This window comes from Balearica regulorum, chromosome 1, assembly GCF_011004875.1.
Source record: "Balearica regulorum gibbericeps isolate bBalReg1 chromosome 1, bBalReg1.pri, whole genome shotgun sequence".
In the NCBI taxonomy this organism is placed as follows: domain Eukaryota; kingdom Metazoa; phylum Chordata; class Aves; order Gruiformes; family Gruidae; genus Balearica; species Balearica regulorum.
Genome location: NC_046184.1, coordinates 56043111 through 56057939, shown reverse-complemented (window position 1 = coordinate 56057939; position 14829 = coordinate 56043111). Strand labels below are relative to the sequence as shown.

At 49.3% G+C, this 14829-nt stretch overlaps 1 protein-coding gene across 3 annotated transcripts in view; it reads left to right on the top strand.

Moving 5' to 3' along the window:
• Positions 1-3279, top strand: part of EP300 (EP300 lysine acetyltransferase) — a 64925-nt gene extending 61646 nt beyond the window's left edge. For all 3 annotated transcript variants that reach the window (XM_075751704.1, XM_075751699.1, XM_075751689.1), the window contains exon 31: positions 993-3279. In XM_075751704.1, coding sequence (XP_075607819.1) covers positions 993-3233 — 2241 coding nt within the window. In that variant the 3' untranslated portion in view covers positions 3234-3279. The remainder of the gene's footprint in view (positions 1-992) is intronic.
• The last annotated feature ends 11550 nt before the right edge of the window (positions 3280-14829 follow it).

The following is a 14829-nucleotide window of genomic DNA, read 5'->3' as shown; positions in this document are numbered from 1 at the left end:
TCCTTTCTTCTTCCAGAGTCAGAAGTAATGTGCTGCAGTATTTCTGTAAAGAGGGCTCTCCATTGGCTTACACAGAGGTTTTGCTGTGCTGGAAGTCAGACTCCTATACCTGGGTGACTCTTGTGCTACCCTGGTGTGTCTCTGTAGAATACTGCAAACAGCATTTTTGTCTTCAAAAGTGTTTGCAGTACCAGTGTGTTTGAAGTTAAAGTCCAATGGTCTGGGTCAATGCTGTGCCCTCCAGAAGCTGGACTAACCTTGAGTCTGGCTTGTAACTTAATTTTTTAGCCTGCTGGAAGTAGATGACTGTCTGGGGAGGGATTCGGTTCTGAAAAGTTCTGATTCAAATCTGACGCTCCATTTTCCTCATATATACCAGAAAATAAAGTCTAAATTTCCTGTGGATTAATGACTCCTGAGGACTTGAATCTTCTTGTTAAAGATCAATTATTGAGCCCAAACTCGTGTGCTGTTGCTTTCACAGACTGTAAATGCTGTCTGTTCTTCCGTCAGCACACTCTGCTGTTTAACTCGCCTGAAAACTGAAAATGCAGCTTTCATTCTTCTTTCTTCTTTGAAAATTGGTACCTCTCCTGCCACTCTTGCCCTTTTCTTTTGAAGCAGCAGCAGATGGGCAGCTGTTTGTTCCTTGCCTTTTTCTTCTCCTTTCCTGTCAGAAAGAAAGGGATTTTTCTGGCCGAGCTGAATAACGTGTGATTTACTAGGTCAGAGCAAACTTGTTTTTCAAGCTCTATATATTTGTGTAGATTTCAGACATCCTTACACCCACACGCTTTCTGTGGCTATAATTTGGATTTATTCCTTCTCTAGTACCTCAGCATGGCATGAAAGATTGATTTTATTTCTTTTTCCCTGGAACAACAATTTGCCTGGAACAGACTGGGAGTAATTTGTTGAGGTGGCATGACATCAATTATTTACTGTATGGAGTTTCAGGAACACTGATAACTTTTCTTTTGTTCTCTTTCCAGGATTATGACCTGTGCATCACCTGCTATAACACTAAAAACCATGACCACAAGATGGAAAAATTAGGCCTTGGTCTAGACGATGAGAGTAACAACCAGCAGACTGCAACCACCCAGAGCCCTGGTGATTCCCGCCGCCTGAGCATTCAGCGCTGTATCCAGTCTCTGGTCCATGCCTGCCAGTGTCGTAATGCCAACTGCTCACTGCCGTCCTGTCAGAAGATGAAACGGGTTGTCCAGCACACCAAAGGCTGCAAACGCAAAACCAACGGAGGGTGCCCCATCTGCAAGCAACTCATTGCGCTCTGCTGCTACCATGCAAAGCACTGCCAGGAGAACAAGTGCCCGGTGCCCTTCTGCCTCAACATTAAACACAAGCTCCGTCAACAGCAGCTTCAGCACCGCCTGCAACAGGCACAGATGCTCCGAAGGAGGATGGCGAGTATGCAGCGGACCGGTGTGGTAGGCCAGCAGCAAGGATTACCCTCGCCAACGCCAGCCACTCCGACAACTCCAACAGGCCAGCAGCCCCCAACACCGCAAACCCCACAGCCCCAGCCTCCACCTCAGCCTGCCTCGCAGCCTCAGCCGGCACCTCCCAACAGCATGCCACCCTACACCATGCCGAGAACTCAGCCCCCTAATGCTGTGTCCCAGGGCAAGGCAGGCGGCCAGGTGACTCCTCCAACTCCACCCCAGCCACCTCAACCACCAGTTCAGGGTCCTCCTCCGGCAGCAGTGGAAATGGCCATGCAGATCCAGCGGGCAGCAGAGACCCAGCGTCAGATGGCACAGGTTCAGATCTTCCAAAGGCCAATCCAGCACCAGATGCCCCAGATGCCGCCTATGGGAATGAACCCTCCACAGATAGGCAGAGGTCCCGGTGGTCATATAGATCAAGGAATGGGGCCGGCGGGAATCCAGCAGCAACCGCCATGGGTGCAGGGGGGCTTACCCCAAGCTCAGCTGCAGCCAGGAATGCAGAGGCCATCCATGATGTCAGTAGCCCAGCCGGGTCAGCCGATGAATATGGCACCTCAGCCAGGGATGGGCCAGGTACCTGGTGCTGCTCAGCCCAAACAACCACCTCTGCCCCAGGCAGCCTTACAAAACCTACTGCGGACTCTCAGGTCTCCCAGCTCACCCATGCAGCAGCAGCAGGTGCTTAACATCCTTCACTCCAACCCTCAGCTGCTGGCCGCTTTCATCAAGCAGCGGGCTGCCAAGTACGCAGGGTCCCAGAACCCCCAGGGGATGGCAGGTCAGCCCGGCATCCCCCAGGGTCAGCCGGGGCTCCAGCCGCAGCAGGCCATGCAAGGGCAGCAAGGAGGGGTGCACCCCAACCCAGCCATGCAGAACATGAACCCCATGCAAGCGGGAGTGCAGAGGCCCAGCATGCCCCAGCCACAGCCGCAGCAGCAGCCGCAGCAGGCCATAGCTGGGATGAATCCTCAGGCCCAGCAGATGAATATGAATCACTCGGGGATGGCTCCCCAGTTCCGAGACCTCCTGATGAGACGGCACCAGATGATTGAGCAGCAGCGCCACCAGCAGCAACAGCAGCAGCAGGGAGCAGGACCAGCACTGGGGCCAGGAATGGCCAACCACAACCAGTTTCAGCAGCCCCAAGGCGTCGGGTATCCCCAGCAGCAGCAGCAGCAACAGCAGCAGCGGATGCAGCATCACATGCAGCAGATGCAGCAAGGAAACATGGGACAAATAAGCCAGCTTCCACAGGCCATGAGTGCAGAGACAGGAGCCAGTTTGCAGCAGGCTTTCCAGCAGAGGCTACTTCAGCAGCAGATGGGGTCCCCAGCTCAGCCCAATCCTATGAGCCCCCAACAGCACATGCTCCCCAATCAGGCCCAGTCCCCGCACCTACAGGGCCAGCAGCTCCCTTCATCGCTCACCAATCAAGTGCGTTCTCCGCAGCCTGTACCCTCACCGCGGCCCCAGTCCCAGCCCCCCCATTCCAGCCCGTCCCCCCGGATGCAACCTCAGCCTTCTCCGCACCACGTCTCCCCGCAGACCAGCTCCCCACATCCAGGACTGGTAGCTGCCCAGGCAAACCCCATGGATCAAGGGCACTTTGCCAGCCCAGACCAGAGTGCAATGCTTTCCCAGCTTGCTAGCAATCCTGGCATGGCAGGCCTCCATGGTACAAGCGCCACGGAACTGGGGCTCAGCTCCGAGAACTCAGACTTGAATTCAAACCTTTCACAGAGTACACTAGACATACACTAGACATGTTGTAGCATTTTGGGAGCAAAAAAAAAAAAAAAAAATAAAACAAACTTATTTTCTCAAGACTTTTTGTACTGAAGACAAATTTTTTTGAATCTTTCTTAGCTAAAACAACATTTTTCCCTGGAACACATCTGAACTCTGCAGCAGTAGTTTGTGGTTTTAAAAACAAACCAACAATGAACCTGAGGGACAGTAGAGTACAAAGAATATATTTTTGTTATGGCTGGAATTGTAACCAGTCCTTTTTCTTGGGTTTTTTTTTTCTCCTCGTGTGTGTTGGGGAGGTCGGGGAAGAGGGTAGTCTTTTGGCTGTTCACCAAAGGATGCCCTGCTCCTCCCTCCAATAGGTTTTATTTTTTTTTTAAATTAATGAAAATATGTAATATTGATAGTTATTATTTACTGAGGCAGATGGTAAACATTTTCCCTATTCTGGTTTTTCTTCATGTCACTGAAAAAACACAACACAAAACAGACAAAACCACAGGAGAACCTTTTCTTAAAACCGGAGGACAAAAGGGGTTAATGTTGCTTTAAAAATACATTACATATATAAATATATATATATAAAAATAAATACCAATCTTTTCCTCTTTGGTTGGAAATATGTCAATTCTTTGAAAAATGTAAAAATAATAAATAACTCAGTCCCCTCCTGAAGTCTACTTTTGTCCTCCAAGAATTTTCTATACAAGAGTCTGAGCTTAAAAAAAAAAAACTTCAAGTATTAAAAATAATTTGTACATGTAGAGAGAAGACAACATTTTTTGCAAATACACAGGGGCAGCTGCCAAATGGATGTAGTATATATATTGTGGTTTCTGTTTTCTTGAAAGAATTTTTTTTGTTATTTTTACATCTAACAAAGGAAAAAAAATAAAAAAGAGGGTAAGAAACAATTCCAATGGGATGATTTTAACCTGAGAAAAAGTCCCTGGGGTTTCTTCTTTATGCTTGCTTTCTCTCCCATGCCCCTTTCCCACCCTCTTCCACTTTCTGTAAAACTTGAAAATAGAAAGCAAAAAAACCCTCAAATGTTGTAAATCATGCAATTAAAATTGATTACTTATAAATATGAACTTTCGATCACTGTATAGACTGTTAAAAATTGATTTCTTATTACCTATTGTTAAATAAACTGTGTGAGACAGACAGCCTGTTTTTAATGTTTCCCTTCTCTCCCACGTGTTGCTTGTTCTTAAAATGGTGGGGGTAGCAGAATATATGCTACTTCCTTCAAATGTTCACTATTCAGACGTCGGAGAGCTATTTAATGTATATGACTGTTTTAAAATGCAAATCTCTAAGAAGGGATGTGGAGTAATAATTAGTCTTCTAAATGGACGCTTTTGGTACAACTCTGCGTTCGCGTTCGTTCCCGGCATGTATCTTACCAAAGAAACGAGGTCTGACCTCAGCAGTTGTGCCAGTCAGCTGTACCCCCACCCTGCTCACACAGCCTGGGAGCAGCTGATCTTCAAAGGACCTATTTCGCATTTTGAAATGAGAACTATTGTTTGGATATGTGATATTAAAAAGATCCTATTTCACTTGGAATATATTGTACACCTTTTGGCACTGAAGCGTGAGCATGAGGTAAGCTTGTGTGGATGTCCCGTAGACGCCGCACCGAGACAGCGCGTGGGCGACCTGTCGCCCCGTGTCGCATCTGGTGATCTGCCAGACATAGGGCACGTGTGGTTGGTTACTGTATATTACACATATTTGGGGGATTTCCTGAACAGAAATGCTTCAGCTGTGGAGTGCGCGTGTAGTAAACCCAGTTGTGTGCTGCCCATACCTGTGCGCACGTGAAGTTTATCGCATCGTGTGAGAACACGTTGCGTGTTGGGCACCACGTACACGGCTGGTCTGTTGAGGGCTTCCCAAAATACAACCTTACTCTGTGCGTGTATCTACAGTGCTGGCTGCCTAGGGAATTGTACACCTGGAAAAGACCCAGATGTGACCAAAGCACATCTGCAGAACACCAGCGGTGGTGTAAGCATCAGCATATCCACAAATCCCAGACAAGTAACAATGTGAGCAAGCTGCCCTCGGGAAACTTCTGGTGGAAGATGATGGAGGGGGGAACCTGGACAGATGGGAGCCCTGGCAAAGTGGCAAACAGAAATAATGTTGTATTGCGATGTTGGACGGGTGTTCGAGGCTGTTAGAATGGGAGTAAAATGCTTGGTATTGGGGTATAAACACAAGAGGACAATGAATCTTGTATAAAGAGGAGTATTTGATAGCAAGAAGCCTTCGCCAAGATGGTGGAAAGTTCCTGGGGGAGCCTAAGGAAAGCAGCCCTGTGCTTTGGTGTTCCCCCTTAGGTAATCCTCATAGTGGTCACTCCTGTGGGGTGCACCAAGCCCAGAGTTACCCCCTCTGCTTTTGGAAGGACTGTTCACCTGCTCAATGGGAGAGCAGGAAATAAAAAGCCAGGTGAGTGCCAGGGCAGCAACCTGGGATGGTTTAGATCTGCGTTTTCCATGGCAAGCTTTCCTCTTCCTTCCCCCCCACCCAAGCAAAGCCCGGTTTTACTTTCAGTCTTGGGGCTTCTCAGGCAGGAGTATAAATAAAATTCCTTCTGACCATGTACTGGCTGGTAAAGAGTACCCAGCTTTCTGACTTGTATGCTACACATCTTTCAGCTTTGGATGCCAAAATAGCAACTTGCTTAAAAGATGCCATGAGGCATTTTATGTGACAGCACAGCTGCTCTGTCCCTCTTTGTAGGTCCTGTATCTGAGCCAAGTTCAAATATCTTATTGAAGTGGTGTGGATGATTGAGGGTATTGAATGTGCATGGGGTTTCTTTCCCTTACGTCCCTCTGCTTTCCCTGATGCTACTGGAGAACCGGAACCCACCAGTCAGGGAAGTACTGTGGCTGGCTGGGGAAGTGGTAGGACTTCAGGATGGCAACAAAATCAGGATGTTGTCTGTATTGCTGCAGTGTGCTCTTGCCGAATTGGTTGCATCCAAGTTAGAGTAGGTTGTTTCACTTCTTCAACCAGCAAAAAGAACTCACACCCTACGTTTTAGCAGTCCAATCAAAGATTTATTGTCCAGTTACAACGATGCTAATGCTTATAACCAAATAACATGCAGTTCAGTGATAGAAACTTTCTAATGTCTGCCCCTTCTAATGCCCCTTTGAGGCCTAGGGTCGATGACTGAAGTCACGGCTGGGGAGGGCTTACTGTCACAGGAGGAGTACAGTCATGGTTTCTCCCTCAGTCTTGGGGAGGGAGAAGTCTCATACACCTTGCTCTTTCCTGGTTCATTGTTCCACATTATGTACAAATTTATTGCTTATGGAGTGTTTTACATATTTCTTCTTTGTTACCCCTAAAACTGGTTTTACCCAGCTCCTGGTTACTCTGATGACTTGGCCATTGGTGAATTGCTTGTAGCCCTGGACCTGCAATATTGTCCCGTGACTATGTTTCTGCACTGCCTTCCCCCCCCCTCGCCCCTCCCGTTCTTTTTTTCCCCAATTCTGTGCAGAATGCGAGGCACTTGTTACTACAGAATGGCTGAGGTGGGCAGGCACCTCTGAAGATCATCTAAGCCACCACTCTGCTCAAAGCAGGTTGCATGGGGTCACGTCCAGATGAATTATCTCCAGGATGGAGGTGTTACAGCCTCTCTGCATACTCCTCCCACTAGATATCTATATAAATAGGTAAGATCCCCCGAGCCTTCTCTAGGCTGAACAGTCCAGCTCTCTCAGCCTCTCCTCATATGACAGATGCTCCGGTCCTTTCATCACCTTCCGGCCATTTGCTAGACTCGCTCCGCTATGTCTGTGTCTCTCTTGTACTGGGGAGCCAAAACCTGGACACAGCACTTCAGGTGTGTCTCACCAGTGCCAAGGGGAAGGATCACCTTCCTCTACCTCCTGGCAATACTCTTCCTAATGCAGCTGAGGAGGCCACTGGCTGCCTTTGCCACAAGGGCACGTTGTTGGCATACGTTCAGCTTGCCACCGGGACCCCCAGGCACTTTTCTGCCAAGCTGCCTTCCAGCATGTGCTGGTGCCTGGGGTTGTTCCTCCCAGGTGGAAGACTTTATGTTTCCCTTTGTTGAACTTCACAAAGTTCCTGTCAGCCCATTCCTTTGGCCTGCGGAGGTCCCTCTGGATGGCAGCACAACCTTTTGTTGTATCAGCAGCTCCTCCCAGTTTTGTACCATCTGTGAACTTCCTGAGGATGCACACTGCCCCGCCATTCAGGCCACTAATGAAGATGATGTTAAACGGTATTGGCCCAGTGCCAAGCCCTGGGCTACGTCACTAGTGACGTGCCTCCACTGGACTTTGTGCCAGTGATCCCAACCCTTCGATCTGGCTTGCTATCTATTTATTTAGCCTATACTTCCTGAGTTTGTGAGAAAGTTGTCAGATATGGTGTCCAAAGCCTTAAGTAAATTCAAGATAAACAACTTTCACTGCTCTCCTCTCATTCACCAAGCCATGCATCTCATCACAGAAGGCTGTCAGGTTGCTTAAACATGATTTCCTTTTCATAAATCCATGGTGACTATTCCCATTCACTGTCTTGTCCTTAGTGTGTTTGGAAATGGTTTCTGGGAAGGTTTGCTCTGTCACTTTCCCAAGGATTAAGGCAAGGATGACTGGCCTGTAGTTCCCCAGGTTCTCCTCCTTTGAGACAGGAGTCTCACTCTTCCACTCCTCAGGAACTTCCCCCAGTCACTATGATCTTTCACAGACAGTGGCGTTGCAACAACATCAGCCAGCTCCCTCAGCACTTGGGTGTGCAACCGTCAAGTTCTGCGGACTTGAGCATGTCTAGTTTGTTTAAATGTTCTATAATCTGTTTCTGCTTGACTGAGAGTGTCTCCAGACATCCCCACTCAGGTCTCAGGGAGCTGCGATTCCTGAAAGCAGGGAATTTCAGAGAGGCACACAGATGTGATTTCCTAATAAAGTTATGACAGCTTTCCCCAGGATGTCCTTGTTTTCGTGCCTACACATGGGCTGGGCCCCCGTCTGCCATGTATCAAGATCTCTCCTGTCCACATCATACTGCAACCTTTGCTTGCCAAGCTAGTCCATCACTTCCTTACGTGATTGTCAGTTCTCCTATGCCTCCTCACCTGTTGTCCCTAGTTTAGAGCTCTTCTTCACAGTTTGGGCAGCCTTTGCTTAGCCAAGATGTGTTTGTCTCTTTGGTCAGGTGGATTCCATCTCTTTATAGCAGTCCTTGATCCCTGAAGAGGGTCCCATGGTCATAAAACCTGAATCCCTATTGACACCAGCTGCACAACCAGTTGTTGGCTGCATCTGTTCCACCTCAAGTACTTTCACCTCACCAGCAGAAGACTGCTCAGCCCCCATACTTAAGCCCATTGCATCCAGAGCCATGAAGTCACACTTGATATGCTCCAGGTTTCCCCTGGCAGTATCGTTGATGCCCACACAGAAGAGCAGCAGGGGGATAACAGTGTGAGAGCTGGACAAGCCATGGCAGCCTCTCCATAACATCCCGGATCTGAGACCCGGGCAAGCAGCACATCTCCTTAGGCAGGTTGGTAGATGGGGACCTCTGCCCCCTGCAGCAGGGAGTGTCTCACCACCAGCACCCACCACTTCCACGTGCTGCTGCTGCACGGCTCAGGCTCAGGCAGTTCAGACGTTTCACTGGACACAGCTCCCAGCCCCACGTCTACTGTGAGGGCACTGAACCGATTCTGCGGTTGTCCTGTATGTGTGCAGGTAGAGCAGGAGACATCCTCCTGGTGCCGCAAGTCACAAACTCCCAGCCTTCATCACGGGAGTCTCTGATTCCCAACCCGATGAGCAGACTCTGCCTTCAGTATAGATGCAGGGTTCAGGCTCTTGAAACTGCAGCGTCTCCAAGAAGATCCTGTCCAGCCCCAGCCTCAGCCAGAGCAAGAAGCCCCAAACGCTCCCTGCAGCCCAAGACTTGCAAAGCTGTATCCTCCCTCAGGAGAGCTGTTTGGGTGGAGGCTCTGATGTTACAGGGAGAGCTGTTCCAGTGGCTGCTGGAGACCATGCCACGTGGCATGTTACCCCCATTGCTGAGCACGGGGACTCTGATTCACTTCTGTGTGCCCCACTGTGCAAACCCCTGAGTCTGTTAGCTGCACTCTAGACCCAGCAGTTACATCGGCTTCTCCTTAGTACCTGCTATTAGTTAGTTACAATAATAAATATTCAGCAAGTGCCACGTCACATAATTGTACAAAAACTAAAACAGTGTTGGCAACAGTCACCTGGTCATTAGACAATTGTTGTAACAGTGAAATGAGTTACAAGACAGCTCCCGACAGCCAAGACAAGTCCAGACAAAGCCTGACAGGGCCCAAGTTACTCACATAGCCCAGAGCTTGTGGCCTCTTACAAGCGGTGGCAGCACCACGACAAAGCTGAGGTACACAATGTGACAGTGACAGCCATTCCAGCTTCTGCTTCCTTTTTCAGTGCTTCTTCCGGTGTTTCATACGCACTTAGTTCCTCTGCGAGAAACTCCACCTCCTGTTTCCATAATGGTCTTTTTACACACACCACGTCCTTGATTGTGCTGCTCCCAGTTCCAAGCAAACGCAAGGACTCTGGGCCAACCTCTCAGGAGAGTCTGGAGTGGGTCCTGTATTGAAAGACAGCAGTGGTCAGAAGCGTCTGCTCCTAACGACTAGTTCTGCCTAAGTGTGTGAGGTGGCCTCCTACTCTTAAAATGAGCTTTTCTTTGAAGAACAGCCATTCGTTACCCTGGCTGGGGAATGTATGTTTTTACAAACCCTCTTAGCAGCTGCCTTGGTCCAGCACAACCCTTGGGTAACTGTCAGTTTGCACAAGGAGCCATTTCCTCCTTTGGCTTGTCAAAACAGATCATGTGCTATAGATCCCAGCCTGAGACAGAGCCTAGCCCAGCCTCTGAAAGCACGAGAGCACGACAGGCTCCATCTGCAGTGGTTTTGGCAGCATTTATTTCTGCATAGTGATTGAAAAGCCACTGAGCTGCTCCGTCAGCCTTGACAGGCATGTTGTGTGCATTGGCATCTGCCCACCTGACTTCGATCTTGCACTTCATTTAGAAAAATGGGGGTTTGCTGATTTGCTTGAGTTGTCTCCGGGGCACTCCCTTAGAACAGGGTCTTGGTTGTAACTCCCCAGCAGGAATCCTGCACACGGTGGATGGTTGAAAGGGAAACCTGTTCTGTAACCGGTGCTGTGGGTAGCCGATGGGCAATCAGCCATGGCTCCAGTCTACGCTCCCTGTTGTAGGGAGTGTGGTGGATTTAGGGAGTGTGGAGGAACTACTACTGGCACCACCTCCCATAGCCATCTTTGAAGCCCTTCATAGCTCCTGGTGAAGCTGGCCTGGCTCAGATTGTTGTTTTCCCCAGGTGTGCTGGGTGGTGGCAGTCTCTGGCGTATCTTGGGAGCACAGAGCTATGTGGGATGCAACCACGAGCTCTGTCAGTGGGTGTTTTGCTTCTCCCCATGCCCCCGCAGTCCCCAGGGCAATAGCAGCAATGGGGTGGCAGTGACAGTGGCATTACGAGAACACTCTTTGCCAACCCACTCTTCTGGCTGAAAGGGCACAGCTTCTGCTGCCCAGAAAAGCAGGGAGTCCTTCACTTAGTTTTGTTACCTTCTTCACTTTTGCTTTTCGTTGTCTTTAATTGCCCCACACCATTGCTGTAGCCTTTCTAAAACGGGGAAAGGATGCAGGTACAGCTGCTTACCCTGTGGAGGAAGAGTCGCAGCAGCATGGGACTCTGGTGGCTGGTGAAGCAGAGGCTTGGATGTAGGGGCATCCCTGGGCTAGTATAGAAAGGATCTCCAAGGGCTGGAAGGCAGGACTTGGGTGTTAAATTTTGGCTAGGAAATGAGGCCGGGTAAGCCAGGGCCCAGTGCTCTACACTGCTGCCAGGGACAGTGGCCATAGGAGTGGGAACTGCAAACACAGCACTGGAAGCCTGCGCCCCATTTTCTGCTTGTAGCAATCCCAACTCCCTAAGCTGAAGGTCCTTCAGGCATTTGCTTTTCCTTTGCTTTCTTGAGATCGCAGCAAGAGCAACAGCAGCAGTCAGGGAACCCCATGTTCTTCATGTGCAAGTGTTCTGTTCTGGCAGCAGGTCGGTAACTTCAAGTTTCTCTAAAGAAGATCCTTGGGGCAGGTATTTTGGACATACATTTTTTTAGTCCACCTACTGTAACCCATGTTGTTCCTCTCCTGGACTGTGGACCGTGTGCTGTGTCTTGCCTGAAAAGGTATTATAGGGGCATGTGGGGAGATGTGAGGGAGGAAGAGGATGCCCATCCCTGCACAACTCATGCAGCCTGCATGGTTCCTGGAGCAGCACATTTTTTTTTCTGTTGTAAGAAGATCTGAAAGCTTCCTCTGGGGGAAGGAGAGCTGACAGGTTGTAGGAGAGGCGCTAGCAACCCACTGTGGTGTTAGATCAGTACTGTGCTGAAGCAAAGATATTCATTTGCTTTGATCACAGCTGCAGCAGAGATTACATCTCTGTCCAGCCAAAGATCAGGACTTGCTTTTTAAGTTGGTATCCCAAACAGCTTCCAGTCTGTGGTCTACACTGAGTCATACAAACCCATGGGCAAGACAAGTCTCTGTCCTTGCTTAGTGTTGCCACTCACTGAAACCCGCAGCGCACATTTGCCCAGCCCAGCTGGCATTCTGCAACCTGCAAGACGAGATGAGCTAACCCACTGGAGCTCCTCTGGAGTCACTAGGAGCCACCCTGCAGCTTCACCAGCCCTGTACAAGGTGGCAGACAGCCATTAAAGCAGCAGATGAGACTGATATCAATGTCCTGCAGGATTGTGGTTGGGCAGCAGGACTTCAGCACTGCCTTTCTGGCACTGGTCTGCAGATGGTGATGTTGGTGTAGGAGACAGGGGCCCTGAAGCAGCCAGCCCAGAGATGCCACTTCTCAAGATGACTGGGGTGGGGGTGGAATGGATGCTGGAGGGGGAGTGAAGCTGAAAATAAATGGCCTCTCAGTGACTCAAAGCAGGTACCTAAGGCACCTTTGTTCTCTTGTGTCTGTTTTGAAGGGGAATTCAGGAATCTGGTGTCCACATCCACCCTGTGATGATCATGTGTGCAATAAACCAAGTGCCTTGTTTTAAATCCAGATTCTTCCTTGGATCATGCATTGTTGTACCATGATGGACACTTCTAGGACGCTCTCTGGAACTTGTGATACTTCTTGTCTGCTTTATGAAAGCAGTGACTTCTCTCCCCTTTATCTCCAGCCTCATCTGATATTGTCTGTGCATGTCCTGGGTCAATGGAAATGCACGGCTTCCACTAAAAAGAGCCACATTTTTTCAGCGAGACCCAACTTTGTACAAAGATCTTGTTTCTCTTGCCTTGCAACGTTCCATTTTCTCATGATGTGGCTTTGTGCTGCAAGTTGCGCTGAGTCGCAGCTCAGTGATCTCAAACATATGTAAATATCTGAAATAAATTTAAAAGATCAGGTACATGCTGGGAAGACCCTAATTCTCTTGCTGTGATGACCATGCTGTGGAGCATGAGATTTGTGTGAGCCACGTGAGAAAAGGGGTCCTTCCTGCTTGTGCCACAGTCGCTGCGTGGCTTCAGCAGATGCACCCTCCTCTTGCCTTCATTTCCAACTGCACCGGGGTACACCAGGCCCTGCGCAGTAGTACATAGGCGGGCACCTATATAGCCCTATGGAGGCTTTGAATGTGTTTGTGCTGCTGGGACAGGTGCGGGTGGGGGTGGCAGGAGAGGGAGATTGCATCATTTCCTTTCCCTGTTAGGCTCAGCCAGTTTTTGATTATAGAAGCTCGTAGCTTTCTCCCACAATTCAGTTGGTTCCGAGGAATCAAGGGGAGAACAAGATTTATTACTACAAAGTAAATCTTTGTCCAGCACTGAGATAGGGTGAGGAGTTAAAATCAGAAGGCTTATTTCCAGGATGATTTTGTGGGGTTTTCCCTCCTCCTTTTTCCATCAATAAGGTGTGAAGGTTGGAGTGTGGCTCCCAGGCCTGTGGATTGAAAGCCAGGGCAGCCTAAGGCCTGGGGTGTGACCTGGGTCTAACAGCACCCGTGCTGCCAGGGCTTGTAACCACTGCCTAGGTTAGAGCCACCACAAGTTAGAATCCCAAAATCACGAGTTTAAAAATAAAGACCTCAGGTTCTCTTCTGTTTGCTCGCTGTTTTCTCATCAGAGCTTGTACTGAAGGATTTCAAGCCTTTTTTCTGTCACGTGGGCCCAATTCCCCGATGTCACCACAAACAGTGAGAGAGGGCCCTTAACTGCAACTTGGCAAAGCATATGTAAAGGGGTTTCCACCTTGGTAAACTGCATATAACATGCCAGGCCGTATGGATGTTGTAATGTCATCTTCTATTAGCTGGACTTAGTGGTCCTCCAGGTTGCCACTTCTGCTGGGGAAGGTGACCTGGCAGGACATTGCAGTGCCCCACATCTTCCCAAGCTTGCAGAGGAATCAAGGAGGCAGCACAGCTCAGCACTGGAAAGCCAGATTTCTTGGGCACATTTTTTGGTTTACTTTTTTTTTAATTATTCTTTGTATGTCAAGCTGTGTTGACATACACTGGCAGAGCTAGCATGGTAGCAAAATAGCAAGAAAGGACAGGCTAACTTCCTATCTGTGCCCCTAACTGGGATGCTTCTTGGGTCTGGGGTTGGATTATTTGTTCACTACATGAACTGTTTAATCACTACATCTATTGCATAGTGTGATTTAATGACAAGTTGCTGTAAATACATAAGAACTTCAATCATAAATCACAGAATGGTTTGCATTGGAAGGGACCTTAAAGGTCATCTAGTCCCAACCCCCCTGCCATGGGCAGGGACACCCTCCACTAGACCAGGTTGCCCAAAGCCCCATCCAACCTGGCCTTGAACACTTCCAGGGATGGGGCATCCACAACCTCTCTGGGCAACCTGTTCCAGTGCCTCAGCACCCTCACAGTAAAGAGTTTCTTCCTAATATCTAATCTAAATTCCCCCTCCTTCAGCTTAAACCCATAACCCCTTGTGTCCTATCACTACACTCCCTGATAAACAGTCCCTCTCCAGCTTTCCTGTAGGCCCCTTCAGGTACTGGAAGGCTGCTCTAAGGTCTCCCTGGAGCCTTCTCTTCTCCAGGCTGAACAACCCCAACTCTCTCATCCTGTCTTCGTAGGAGAGGTGCTCCAGCGCCCTGATTGTCTTTGTGGCCCTCATCTGGACTCGCTCCAACAGGTCCATGTCTTTCTTTACTTGTACTGGGGACCCCTTGTACCGGGAGACCCAGAGCTGGACACAGTACTCCAGGCAGGGTCTCACAAGAGCGGAGTAGAGGGGCAGGATCACCTCCCTTGACCCGCTGGTCACACTTCTTTTGATGCAGCCCAGGACACAGTTGGCTTTCTGGGCTGCAAGCGCACACTGCCGGCTCATGCTGAGCTTCTCATCAACCAACACCCCCAAGTCCTTCTCCTCAGGGCTGCTTTCAATCCATTCCTCACCCAGCCTATAGTCGTGCTTGGGATTGTGCCAACCCACATGCAGGACCTTGCACTTG